The following is a 14551-nucleotide window of genomic DNA, read 5'->3' on the forward strand; positions in this document are numbered from 1 at the left end:
GTGACAAAAGGGAAAGACAACATATTAAAGTCAATGAGGAATTTTAATTTGTGCTACACATTTTAACAAATCACAAATACAGGAACATTTAAAAATACATATACTTCTCTATTTCCAGAATGTTTACGTATTGATGACAGCTGTTTTAACATATAGCAAAATATTTTTTCTTTTTTTCCAAAATAAGAAAAACAAACTTCTAAATAGCTTTATCATTTAGCAGATAAAGCAGCATACAATCATTACACATCTTTTTTTTTTTTCTTTCTTATAATGTGCAACAATGATCACTGAAATATTGCGCAAGTTGTGCCTGATTGCCAGCTTTAAAAGAAGCCTGTGAGATTGCATTCAGCTAAAGGCAGAGTGAAAATGAGTGAGAAGAGAGAGAGGGGGGAGAAAGTGCTGCAGAATATCTGATTAAGGCAGTGTGTCTGTGCCAACAGCTCGACGCCTCGTTTGAGGCAGAAAATATGGAGACTGCTCACTGAGGAGAGGGAGGAGGAGAAAGGTAAAGGATAAAAAGGTCAAAATAAAAAAAGTGGGGAGCAAAGATTAGAAAAGATGCCAAAAGTACCCTGAAGAAATAAAGAAAACATCAAGAGAGCAGATGAATATGTGGTCATGTGTTGGTCCCGCCCTTCCCCTTATAAAACCGATACAAGTCTACTGATGCAACGTAACTATCACCACTGTAGTGTTGCTAATTGTGTACTGTTAAAGAAGCGCTGTATTAATCTACAAAAAAAGGTTAAGCTGTCTACGGGTTAAAGTAAAATGACAACGAAAAATGTAGAAATACTTAAGGCTTTAAGGATTATTTCAATAATGCTTTTCTGTGCTAAGACAAAAACTGTACGCACAAGCTGTTCAATTTCTCCTTGAACCACTACTAAAAAATAATAATAATAATAATAAAACAACAATCAGTTTGTCTACATTAGGTCAGCTCCACTTTAATCAACTCTGAATAGTTGCCTCTTGTTTCTGCCCTTTCTTTGCTACAGCTCTGCTGTCTAATCATGCAGGTCATCTTGAATTTAGCTTTACTCTGACAAACCGCACTGAGCTGCAGGGAAGCAAGATCTGAGAAAGTCTTGGTTTGTTTTATGAGTTTTCCTTTCCATTACTTTTACAAAAACATTACCCTGTTCTTATTGTGTGAGAAGGCAAGAGGAAGATGCCTCACATTCAGATCCAGGCCTCAGTGTATACACGTTTTTTTTTTCTCTTTTCTAAGAAAGACAACCTGTTTTTTTCAGTAAGGATTGCCTTGTGAAGAGTACAATCATATTCTTAAAAGTCTCCCAAACATCAACCCTGTCAGTGACAATATACAGTTAAGTCCTCTCTTATCTTTATGTCCACAAGTGTGTGAATTTACACATTATGTCATCTCTGATTATCACAGCTTCTTCCGTTAATTTCAGCCATTTTCAAACATGCGAACACACATTCCCTGGTTTTAAATCAAACTATGACTCTTATCACAAGTGCAGGAGAGGTGAGTTCTTTGGCCTGAGAGCGACTGATGCATTCAATCCATTATCAAGAGGAGACCAGTCTGATAAGCCAACATTCACGTAGAAAAAGTAGTGCTGAAATGATTATCAATATGTATAATGCTCTCACAAGCTTAACTCAATTCTTAATTTATTGTGAATAATGGATCACATTAAAAAGTCTGTAAAGCTGAAAAAACTCCTGAAAGATATTCTTTATACATTCAGAATGTATTTGAAACGTTTCATCTATTTTTGACCAAAATATAATGTTCCTTATAAGTGAATTCCCTTCTGTTGAGAGAGGCTGCCTGTACATTTTTTGGCCGTTGCGGCTGCAGTCATATCAAATGAGTATAAAAGGCAAAGCAGTTTGGGGACAATAAGAAGGCTGTCCATCGGGTACCTGTTAAGAGGCCCTGGGGTTTTTACATCCTGGGGTCTTGGGTTTGGGATGTCATGGCAACGATGACAGGCTGCTGGGCAGATGTTACCTGATGATGAGCAGATTCAGTCCCACCCTCGTTCTCCATCTTTGGCCGCTTGGCCTGGGGCTCACCTGGCTGCTCAGCTAAAGTTTCTGCATTGGGGTGTCGGCTCACCAGCACTGGAGGGGAGCTGGAGGCCTGAGCAGCCAGGATCTGGAGAGGACTACAGAGGCCTGGAGAGGAAAACAGCGCATCAGTATGATTTCAATCCCCATCTTTCTAAGCTTAAACGTCTATTTTCTTCAGCATGACTGCTGTCTGTGTTAAGTAACTGCAGAACAACGTACCAGATGCAATAGCAAGGCTGTTCGCCGTGGCAACAACAGCAGTGGTGTGTTTGCCATTCTGGGTCACCGGACGGACAGGAAGTTGATGTAAACCTGGGACGAAGTTCCTCCCATCCCCGCCCTGCTGCACCGCACTGTCCACAGTCTGAATCACCTGCTCCCTGTTCAGCTGGGCTTCTGATACAAACACAAGTACACCATCTTCAAAAATAGAACAACGAAACCTGTTTAATGTTCATGAAAGTGTATTATATATGATCAGTCAGCTCAAAGCAGAGTTGAGGTTGATTCATAAAAAAAAAAAAAATCATATTTATTTCTGTTCCATCCAAAATCCCCAGCCTGAGAGAAGTGAAAAGATGTGAAATTAATATATTTATTTCTGAAGCTCCAGTGTTTATCCTGCTCTGCATCGGTCTTGAAACCTTCCTGCCTTCTAACCTCTCTCTGTTGTTCATCATCTCCAATATTAACCCTAGTTTTACCTTGTTTCTGGTCGTGGAGCTTATTAGGAAAATGCCTAGGCTTTTAAGGTCGGGTAGAATTATGTAAATCTGAATCAGTTTGGTTGCCTGCTTTCAATGCTGCAACACTTATTGGTTTACCATTAGTCTGGCAAACCAAGGGGCAAAACGGCCGTGTGCGGGTGCCGTAAAGCCGCCTACTTCTCTGGTCAATGTTAAAAAAAAAAAAAAAAACATTCCAGGCCAAAATCGAAACTTTGCAGGAGGACATACTGGCTGCTGCATTGTTGACAGAGAAGCCAGCACTCAACATAGCTTGATTCCTTAATGTCTGATGATATAGTAAAGTTATTTATCATTTAATACAGTAGATTTTTTTATCTTTAAATAAAGGGGAGATAAAAGCAAACCTAATCTGTCAGAAATATCCTCAACACTGCAGATAAGTGCAAACAATTATAAAGTAAAAAAGAGCATCCAAGAGAAATTTCCATGGCAGTACCTCTGAGATCACTGTTGCCCTCTGCTGCTCCAACAGAGGATGTGCTGTACCCATTCAGAGGATTGGATGCAAGAGGGGCACTGGTTACCACCCTGAGCATGGTGATGGAGGACTGAGGGGCGTTCTGAAGCAGGTGGATGGGCTGGACTTGACCACCACCACCTGGAACTAGAGCAAGGGCTTTCCCTGCCAGGTGATGGGGGGCAGCCATGATGACAGGCTGAGCACTGACTGGAGATCCTGCACAGAGACACAAACAAGAATTGTACCTGTTATGTAGTGTGTGAAGTAGGGCTGAACTTGCCATGAGCACATAGTCAGACCTGAAGAACATTACAGTATGTTGCCACTTTAGTGTTGTTTTCTCTCTTGAACATGTCCATGACTTATGTACAAAAAGTCTGTCTGATATCACCATCAGTAGTCACAGAACTGACCACTGTGCATGCAGAGTCGGTGTGTTTCTGCATACAAAAATGCACGGGTTACAGGTAACGCTGCTTTGTGACAGACACATCAGCATGAAGCTTGAAGCAGACAATCACAGAGTTGAATGAGTGGATTCCTCGCCATCATCGGTCCCTCTCCCCGGTGCCAGTTAATGCTTTTGTCACGTATACCGACCATTAACAGTGCTGCTGATTGTTCACTTTTGAGGGCGACACCTGCAGCTAACATGAATCAGGCATTGGCCACTGGTAACTCAATATGGTGAGCTTTGGTTTAATTAGAAGTTACAATCACAAGGCTGCTCTTGTTGGCCTAAACTAAACATAACTTTGAACTTTGTTAGGATTGGTTGATGATGTGTAACACAATTGCAAACCTCAAGTTTATTTTTGAAGTTTATGAAGAATGTGTAACTCCAGCTGATCTCTCCACCTTTTCTACTCAGAGCTGCTGTCAGAAGGCCGGACCAAGGGTGTGATGAAAGTGGGAGGTGGCATTTGAAATCAGAAAATGACTTAAGGACCCGCTTAAGTAAAATTGTCTGATTAAAAATTTCAATGATGTACATAAAAAGACACTGCATTCATCAGGTCAAATATTCTTTAAAAAACCCCAATATATATCACACAAAGAAAAATATTGTTCCTAATAACGTTCAGTTTTAGTATGACATGTTACACATATTACATGTGTGATTTTGATTGTGTTTTGTATCTCACCTGGGGCACTCTGAGAGTACCTGTACTCAGGCACAGATGCCAATTTGTGAGCTAGCTGCTCATGGTGGTCATGGGGGATGGGAGAGCCCTCCCTGCTCAGACATTCAGGAGTCTGCAGCCCGCTGGATGGAGGAGAGAGAAGCCCCTGGTGGGTCGGGGATGCAGGGGCACTCCTAGAAAAGTAGTAATGAGGAGACGACCAAGGAAATCAATAATTACATCAAGAGACTTCTTGTGATATACAGAGCTCCTTCACTGCCAGTGCCTAGAAAGACTTACTTTGTTCTATCCAATCAAATGATAGCCAAGAGCAGAAGCAGAGAGATAAAAGAGAGGGTTATCGGAAGCAAACAAGTCAGAAGCCAAAGAGCACGAGACCAGAAGTGGCTGACAGCCTAGTGTGCATGTGCTCGAAAGCTGCAACAATGATATAATAATAATTATAAAATATATAATATAAAGAAAGATAAAATCCCAATACTGACATGTTAATTATTGTTTAAGTCATGTTTCAAGTATAAATAAATAAATCTAATGCTTCCAGTTCCTTGAATACAAAGATTTGCCGTTTTCTTGGTCATTAATGATAGCAGAATCATTGAGTTTGAGACTTTATTTTAAAGTATATAAAAAATATTAGCAATTCCATTTTTTGATGAGCATTTTCTTACTTTATTTTTATTTCTAAGACCAAACAATATCTCTCTTAGAAAGGGGTGGGTACATAGATAATGACATTAACCTTTGGTGGCAGACTTATTAAGCCACAAAGGACCCACTTACCTAGAAGAGAGAGGTCCGAATGGCGTCCTAAAGCAAGCCACTCCTCTTTGCCGTCTTTTCCTGAATGCCTGTTCTACCAGCTTGCTCTCAGACGCGGAATCTACCCGCCAAAAACTACCTTTCCCCGGCTCATCCTGAGATCGAGCCACTTTCAGGAAGTAGCGGTTGAGAGACAAGTTGTGTCTGATCGAGTTCTGTAGGGAGTAAAATGTTGTATTAAGTCACTTGACGAACAGAAATCGTAAACTGAAAGGAAATATGACAGAAATTTAAAAAATGTCTTTAACCCCTATAAATAAATGAGCTTCTGTTATATCACAGTTTTCTGACTGTATCATGCCACCATACTGATCTAAGTTTTACTAGGCTAACCTTCCAATATTTGAGGCTGTGCTTTTTTTAGTGCTAATATTGGGAAGCCATTACACTCCAGTTCATCAAAGAGAGCATACCTGCCACCCCTTGTCTGCAGTGCGATAGTAGGGGTAGTGTTTGGTGATGTGGGCGTATATGCCACTGAGAGTCAGCTGTTTGTCCGAGGCAGAGGAGATGGCCTGGACAATCAGCTGTGCATAGGAATAAGGGGGCTTGGACTCATCCTGGACAAACAAGACACAAGTACTGACATTAACACATTATAAATCACAAACTGTACAACGAGGACAGTTGAAAAGTTCAAAATGACGTCTCCTTCGGGCAAAATAAATAACTGTTGATGATGTGACTGTGTTCTCACCTTGGGGCTGTCTCCGCCAGCTGACTCCCCACGCGGCTCACTTCCACCACATCTCTGATCGATGAGGCTTCGTCTCTGCTCAGAAACGGCCTTGGCTGCAAATTCAGCTGCTAACTGGAGGTCAGAGGTCACGTTGCGTCCATAGCGATACCCTGATGACCCTGCACCTCGTGGACTAGCCGGACAGGAGTTAGGAACACTGGAGAGGAGAGGAGAGGAAACAGTTTGGTGTTAAAAGCTTAAAGTGACGGTTTGAGGCCACGACTTAAAGCAATACAGGTGACTGTGTGAAGGTATTATCAAGAAGATGTTTCTACCTTTTACCAATAAAAGAGCTAGAAAGATCTGCTGTGGTCAGAGATTAATGAAATACAATTGTATAATTTAATGAAATTAAAAACAATGTGTCTGGCTTTCAATCTCACTTGAAGACCTCGACCTTTGGACATATACAGCCTTGAATTTATGTGATCCTCTTAGGGGTCAATAAACATGTTCAAGGTGAAGTTCTCTTAACAACATGTTGACTGAGTCTGAGACAAGATCAACCTCTAATATATTTATGTTGGTGTGTATATTTAAAATATATTATTTGATATATTTCACCTATAGCCTCTAATTAAATTATAGTTCTTTAGTCAACACATAGAAAGCCTCAACACTTTGAATTATTACATATTCAAATTTGTTTATATTTATATTTATATAGTCATAATCATTCAACTAAACACATTGAAAATAGTGATCCTCATTTTTATATTTTCAGTCTCTTTATATTCATTTTACTATAATCCTGTGAAATGAACTTATTTTCCTTTCGAAATAAAATACACTGACCTTGTCACTACATTTATACACGTTTAGGAATATTCTCACTTGTTTCTGATAATTTCCTCACATTCACCTTTGACAAAGTACAACACTGCAAAGAGTAGAATGAGTTCAGAGGTGTAAAGACAGAACTCTGTTACACACAAGCACGCCGTTTGGAAAAACAATAACAGTTCAGATCCATGCTGTTCAAAACACATAAAGTGATCATCAGCACACCATAATGATCTCAAATGCCCTAAAGTATGTCAATTATTAACCCGGTTTTATCTGTTGATGTTAGGAGACAAAACAGAGAGAAAACTGAGCAAGTTATATAACACACACCTGCCTCTGTTAGCAAAGTAAACACTGGTTTCTGGGAGAGTCAGTGTGCTTTGATTTGCCTTCAGCAACAGAGAGCAATGCACGCACGCGCACACACGCACACAGAAAGGAAGAGAATATGTTTGTATTTTTTGGCTGAGGAAACTGCAGGAAGCTGCAGGCTGTGTTTTGAGAGCAGCTCTGTGGGCTCGATGTTGAAAGATGAATGAAGACGAACAAAACTTCTACTGTTTCTCTGGGACATCTTAAGTCTAAAAAATGTAAACTCCATTTAAAGTTTTGTATACCTCTATGAAGGGTCAAGGGTTTTTTTCTTTGCTTTCGGCTGACTCGGTTACAAACAAACAGCCCTGTCCATATGTGCACATGGGCCAGCAGTACAAGTGTGAGTGCTGACAGAGGAATGTTATTGTACACAATTCATTTTAGTTGCCAAACAGGAAAAGTGACTCTTAACTGCCATGTGAAGTTTTACTGTTGTTGTTTTAAGAAGGAGCATGTGCTTTTACACAATAATCTCCCATTGTATTTGCTGTACGTGTGTGCTGTTACGGAAGGAGGCACAACAATCTGCCCGAAAAAGGCCACAGTGGGAATGTGGTGAAGAGATGTATGAGCAAGGGTCTTTACTCTGTGTGTATGTGTTGTGTGTGTGTGTGTGTGTGTGTGAGTGTGTGTGTGAGTATGTGTGTGTGTGAGTGTGTGTGCGTGTGTGTGTCCACGTGCAAGAGAACAGGAGCTGAGGGCTGTGAAGGAGGGGTGGGGGGGCTCTGAAAAAAGGAAACCAGGAATGGACAGAAAAACGGCCTACAGGCAAAACAATCTGCCCGACAGCCAATCACGCGCCTCAGAGCTGCAGCCATTCCATATAAGGCAGGCACACATTGGCTTAGATTGGTGGGGATGTATGATGTAGGAGCCAACACACACCAGCAGAGAGCGCACTAAGCACTGTCACCACTTGCCAGATGCACATGCTGTATACATTTATAGAGCAGTGATTTTCAAACATGTGCTATCACAGCTCATTCGAGAGCATGTTTCCATGTCAATAGTAAAACACTACAGCAGCTGATGAGCACACCTTCAAACAGACAGGATATTATCAGTGGCATGAGCTGCAAGTATTAAGATAAAACAAAGGGAAATTAAATCCACACCGATGACTGAATAAACATGCACAGACCAGAGACAAGCTGAGAATGTAAATAGCTCATATACTTTGATAAAAACCCTTATTGTGTATACATCATTAAGTGAGCTATAAAGTGCTATTTGGTTAAGAGGCTCTCAGTCTACATGCATGCTCCTTCATAACTTAAACATTTTGAACAAGCGGCCTTTCCTTTGCCAAAACAAAATGACACAAATGTAAATAGAATTGTCTAGTATTATTAGATGATGATTAACTGGTAGTGTAAATATTAATATACAGCAAGATTAAATCTATCATATGGCTGCTGCAGCAAGCACATAACCTGATTCTAACTTTTTAATGATATGACCTTGTCTTTTTTATTTAAAAAAAAGTAAAAGAAGTGGCTCAATATGATTTTCTAAATTTTGTGGCTATTTGATCACTTTTCTCTGTAGTCACACCTGCAGTCCATAAACCTGAAGTTTACCACCACAACACACAAAGGACATGAACCAGTCTTCAATATATAGAAAGGTCTTTTGTGTTTGGTGTTTATGGACGAAAATGGAAGTGTCTAATATTACAAATTGACATTTAACTGGTAGTGTAAATCTTTATAACGTCTAGATTTAATCTATAATAATAAAAAGTACACAGATGTAGAAGCCAAGTGGACTCCCCTTTTAAAGAGATAAAATATCTCAATGGGAATTTGCCTGTTAAAAAAGAGGTTTAAAAAAAGAAAAGAATAGGAAAGGGGGTGCCAGTAGCTCAGTCTGTAGGGACTTGGGTTGCAAACTGGAGGGTCACAGGACCAAAGTGTGGAAGTTGGTCTGGTTGCTGGAGAGGTGCTGGTTTGCTTCCTGAGCACTGCTGAGTGATGGGCTATAGAGCAAGGCACCAAACCGAAATTGCTCGGTTGCTGCTACACGTGCGTCCTCTCACTCTGTTTGAGCATTTGTATTCCTGGCCTATGTTTGAGTGTTTGTGAAAAAACAGAATTTCCACTCCAAAAAAAAAAAAAAAGGTACATCGTCTTTGTATTCTTCACAGAAAACACAAGTTAAATATACACCTACATTTGGATTGTACAAATGTTGATTTTATTTTCTATGTTTGTATTTTGTGATATATTGTGTATATCTGTTTTTGTATATAGTCCAAATCTTTTACAATTTTGCTTGATTTTTACTTGATGCTTTGGCAAACTAGTTCCTAAAACTTGCATGTAAATAAGGCCAATGAACTGAATTTAACATAAATTAGAAACAAAAATTAGTCATGTATTAACTACTAATTACAATTAATTACACAGGGGTTGTGTAGGTTGTTTCTTACCTGATGGTACCAGTGGGCGAAGGCAGTGGAGAGCCAAACGCTCGGATGTGCTCTTCGTGCTGCTGCATTGTGGGAATGCTGATTTTGAGGGGGGAAATGTGGGGCAGAAGAGGACGAGGGGGAAGTGCAGGTTGCTCCCTCTCTCTGTGCTCGTCTGGCGCCAGGAGTGACATGAACTGGATCTTGATTACTGTGCTGGGAAAACGAAACATACACCTAGAGAGCAATATAGTAAGAGGCCAGGGATAGAAGAAAAGAGAAACACAGTAGGTTTGATTAATTCTTTTTCTCTTTTATAATGCTCACGAGCTGAGCATTTTCACCCTTTAATCATCAGTAATTCATGTTGAGATTTAAATCACATCACCAGATTTGTCTCAGCAGATGAAGTTCAAAGTTTTTTTTTAGAAATATAAGTTTTATGTTTTCTGAGTATTTTTCCGATTTCTTGTCTTCAAACTCAAAGTTCTTCTTTTTTTTTTAATCTTTAATTTCACAGAAATCTAAATTTTGACAATTTCCTGTATTTGCAGGACCATAACAACTCTATTTACTAAGCGAGATTATGTGATAAGACTGCACCCAAAAGAGCACTTACTAAATGAACCTTGTAATGAATATGTTTTGTAAACTGTATATTCAAAGGTCACAAATGGACTTCAAATGAATAGATGTATTTTTTCATAACAGCAGCACATTCACAGAGCACACATACACAGTAAATACACACAAACATCAGAACAGGGAAACATACAGTATATTGAAGAAAAAGAAACTCAACCACATCTGAATGCTTTTAGTTGCTCAAATCAAAACATAAGAACAATGTGTCATTCTCAATAGAAAAAGAGCAATGTCATTATCTTTACTATAATTGTAGAAAGCAACATCTTCTTTTTTATGTTGATGGGAGTTCTGACCTACAAAACTATCATGTGCAGGTTAAATTATTTGTGATTTATTTTAGGAGGAACAGAGCACATTAGAGAATGTTTGAGGCAAAGATATCAAGTTTGGAGTTCTATGTCTGAAAAGGCGAGTTGTTGCTCTCAGCCAAATAGTTTCCATGTAATAGCCCTTGTGACAGTGAACCTCATAGCAAGTAACAAATTGGCCAAAAATGAACAATGTGCTAACTTGACCTGCATGTTCTCCTTCTTCAGCAGGTCCAGACAACTGCTCAAATAAATCCTAGGGTGAGTCAGGACCCAAGATGGTTCCAGCTTTAACAAAACCCTTGAAAGGCATATGTTTGTAGAACTACTTAATGTTTCACAATGTCACATTTAGGACCAAATGTAAATATGTTTCTACCATCAGGTACAGACAGCAAGGCCCTATATTTAAAGTTGTTGCCAATACTCTTGTCTGATCAAAAATGACATTCTCTTTGAATAGGAACTAACTCCCAACTAATGCTAGGGGTGCTGAGCTTAGGCTGAGACCTCCCTGTGGAGGAAAAATAACTAAAGATACTATTCAAGTAATGTCCTATCTTTACTTCATAATTTGTCTTCTGTATAACTTCAGCTGAATAACCAAAACTAAATCAGTTAACAGTCTGCGAACAGTTGTCTATGCCGAGAGCAGTTCATCCTCCACAACTGAGTGTCCATGCGAGGGGAGCACTGCTGAGGGAGTACAGGGGCCTGACAAATACAATCACTTTTGTTTACATCCTTCACTAGTTCGATCTCTATGCCCAAGTAGCAAAAAAAGAAAGCAACTGTTCAAAGAAATCACATGACTTTTTGAATCGTGTTTGCTTGCAGGCATGTGAGAGACTCCGAGACACAGTGGAAGAAGGTTCAAGGGTTTAATCAATGGGACTGAAATTAAGCTTCTTTGGCATAATTCAACTTGGAACTGCATATTCTCAGAAACCCATCATGCCCAATATTAGTGTGTGTTTAATCCACTGCTGCAGAAATGTGATTGCTTAAGAAGATAGATGGTTAAATAAAATGTCTTTTTTTTAAAGAGCCATGAGGAAAAACTGCTTCAGCCTGGAAAGAATATCAGACTAGGTGGAAGATGTATTATACAGTAAAAATAAAATCTTAAGAGGAGTGCTTATCATTTCCAATGTGAATGTCTTGGTTGAGGCAAAACAGACATTTTCACTTTTTCCATGCTTCCTCATTTGATTCATAAAATTGAAAAATTGTCAGTTTCTTTTGTCCCAACAAATTGAATGAACAACAACTGTTAATTAATATAACAAAAGAGAGAAAACAGCAAATCCTTCATTAGAAAATAGGACAAGCCGATGGTTGTACATATTGCTTTGAAAATAAACAATACCATAAATCATTCCTCAAAATTAATTTGGAAGCTCTCGCCTAGACGTTAAGTCCTCCCTACATTTTAAGGTAAGACTAGAAAATTGCTGTATAAAAAGTGAGTGAAACTTGACAGAGCTTGTTGTGCCCTGTACAGGAAAGTGGAATATCTGACATTCCTCAGATGAATAGCGATAATACAGACTAAACCAAAGTGATTCAGCTGAAGTCTCAGCAAAAGGTAAAAAGGTGAACAAATGAAACTCTTTTGTGTTGTATTTTACGTAGGTAATGGCACTCTGTAAAGACCTGTTTATATGCAAGTGTCTTTTCTCCCAAAAGTATCGAATCATACACTTAATTGTATGTGACTCAATGATGTAACATGAAATAATGTAAAAAAAATCCTTTAAAGTGTTAGGATAACTTTAATGACAATTGTCAACTTCCACATCGGAAGAGTTCCAGTTTATTTAATGTATTCTTTCAGACCAACACATGTGTAAATGGTTGTGTGTTGAATGAGGCCTTGGTTTGTGAGTCTTGTGTTTACTCCATGTGCTCCTGCAATGAGGATGTCATTTCAGACTGTACTTCCTGTTCAAAGCCCGACACGCCCCCCAAACAGTTTTAACAGTTTTAACAACCAATCAGAGAGGACACAGACTGAACACTCTCTATACCACCCCCCCCCCCCCCCCACCCCCACCCCGAAACCTCCTTCTTCCGCTCCACCCAGTGATAGAAAAAAACATTAAGTGTTACGTTTATAACAATACTTATTTTTGAGTTTAGCCAGTGAGCGCAAAATAAACAAATAAATAAATAAAATAAAATAAAATAAAAAATTCAGACCATGTGGTTCGTAATGATAAAACGCATTCAAATACTAAACAAAAAACACCTTCCAGCAAAACTCGTGAGTTAAGCTGTCAGGGGTGCGTTTGTTTACTCTACTGTAATGTGACGGAAACGTGAAAGCTTAAAAAAACAAAACAAAAAAAAAAACAGCTGATACAAGAACTTAACTTGCAGCCAAAATGTCGATATTCTGATATTTTATAAGGATCTATAAGGCCAAATTCAGCTATCAATAATTCACAAAGCGGTTTCTTTGGGGTCTCTCTAAACAAATAGATGACAACTACACAGACACAGTTATTGCATTGCAATAATGAGTAAGAGCCTCACTTTCCAAACTAAAGGTAAACACACATTCATCCGAAGCTATGACAAAACAGACTAAATCAAACTCACTCTCAGAATCGTTTGGCAGTATTAATGTGGACGTCTTATTTAGTCTTACTTAATTATACTTAAAAAAAAAATTCTAAAAACAAAACTTTTAAGAGCCTTTACTGGTGTGTTCAAAGACATCTTGTTGATGTGGGGTTTTCAAGTTGTGGGTGGAGATGTATAAAACGGAAAGTAAATATATAATGACATGGGTGGTCATGATACTTTTTCTTCCCCCCCCCTGTAGCTACCATAATAAACATGTCGGTAGCATCCATGCTAAAGTAACTTACTCTCGGGGCAGCGGCAGCGGCGGCGCCCCTCTCCGCTGAAACACACCGTCGACGAACACGCCATTCTTCCCCAAGCACCGGAGGGAGAACCCGTGTGCCTCGTCGTAGGTGATCTGCAGATGTCGCCGTGAAATGAAACTCGAATGACCCATGTTAATGTCCACCGAGCCGTGAGACGAGTTCCGGCCGATGGTGACCGTCCTCTGGCGCATGACAAACTCAAAGTCCCGGCCCTCGAGTCTGGCCAGGGCCTGTGGAGGAGGGCACGCCAGGCGAATGGGAAGAATCCCGGCGTCGCCACGGGTTTCCACCAGCGGAGGACCCAAGAAGCCAAACGGAGGCTGGTGATAGGGGTGCGAGGTCACCGCAACGCGCACGGGACTGCACGGTGCCGACTGTAAAGCCAGCAGGGCCCGAGCTCCGGTGTCTTCCCGGTAGTCTGCCATCTTCTTTTCGCAGGGTTCAACTATAAAAAAAAAAAAAAAAAAAAAAAAAGAGAAGCACACTTTTACTTCTCTCACACACACTCAAGAGTTGCAACGAGAGAGTTTTTCGGCGAGGGCACTTGTTCACTCCGTGGCTGACAGAACAACATGGAGTCCGGGTCCGGGTCCGGGGAAAGAACGGGACCGGATCCTCCGCAGGAACGGGTATGATGCTGCGTTCAGGGCCGCCTTTTTACGAGTATCTTTTTATTTACCTATTCGCATCACTGTTTATTTAAGGTGTAACAACAGGATTTGCGTGTAAGTTTTTTTTTATGCGATAGACGTCCAAAGAAAGTTGTTAAAATGTAGATTTTCCAGTTTCCTATTGCTTTAATTTTAGTTTATGGTTATTTTGTTACTAAACACATAAAAACTCCGCTAATAGAATAGAGTTACTTTATTGATCCCAAACTGGGAAATTATGGCGTTACAGCAGCAGGTTATCCAACACACAATATGAGTAAAAAACACAATGTTAGCAAATCTAAACATAATATAATATTAAATACAAAGTAAATAAGTACTAAAAGATATCAGAAATAAGAATGTGAATATATACAACCAGGATTTAACTCAGCATTACTAGTTTTAAATAGGAAGATTAAATATGGAAGATTGAATGTAAATGTGCAAAAACAGAGTCGTAGATGGTTATAAATTAAATATGAAAGATTAAATGTAAATGTG

General features: G+C 39.5%; 1 protein-coding gene across 1 annotated transcript; it reads right to left on the bottom strand.

The window, feature by feature from the left end:
- Positions 1-24: 24 nt before the first annotated feature.
- Positions 25-13850, bottom strand: foxk1 (forkhead box K1). Its single transcript, XM_020639713.3, has 9 exons — positions 13377-13850; positions 9566-9781; positions 5932-6130; positions 5648-5794; positions 5196-5389; positions 4413-4585; positions 3244-3483; positions 2278-2454; positions 25-2163 (listed from the first exon to the last, which is right to left on the bottom strand). The coding sequence occupies exons 1-9, from the start codon at positions 13820-13822 to the stop codon at positions 1931-1933; spliced, it is 2025 nt and encodes a 674-aa protein (XP_020495369.2). The 5' UTR covers positions 13823-13850; the 3' UTR covers positions 25-1930.
- Between the last annotated feature and the right edge of the window lie 701 nt (positions 13851-14551).

The sequence above is a fragment of the Labrus bergylta genome, chromosome 1 (genome assembly GCF_963930695.1).
Source record: "Labrus bergylta chromosome 1, fLabBer1.1, whole genome shotgun sequence".
Lineage (NCBI taxonomy): Eukaryota > Metazoa > Chordata > Actinopteri > Labriformes > Labridae > Labrus > Labrus bergylta.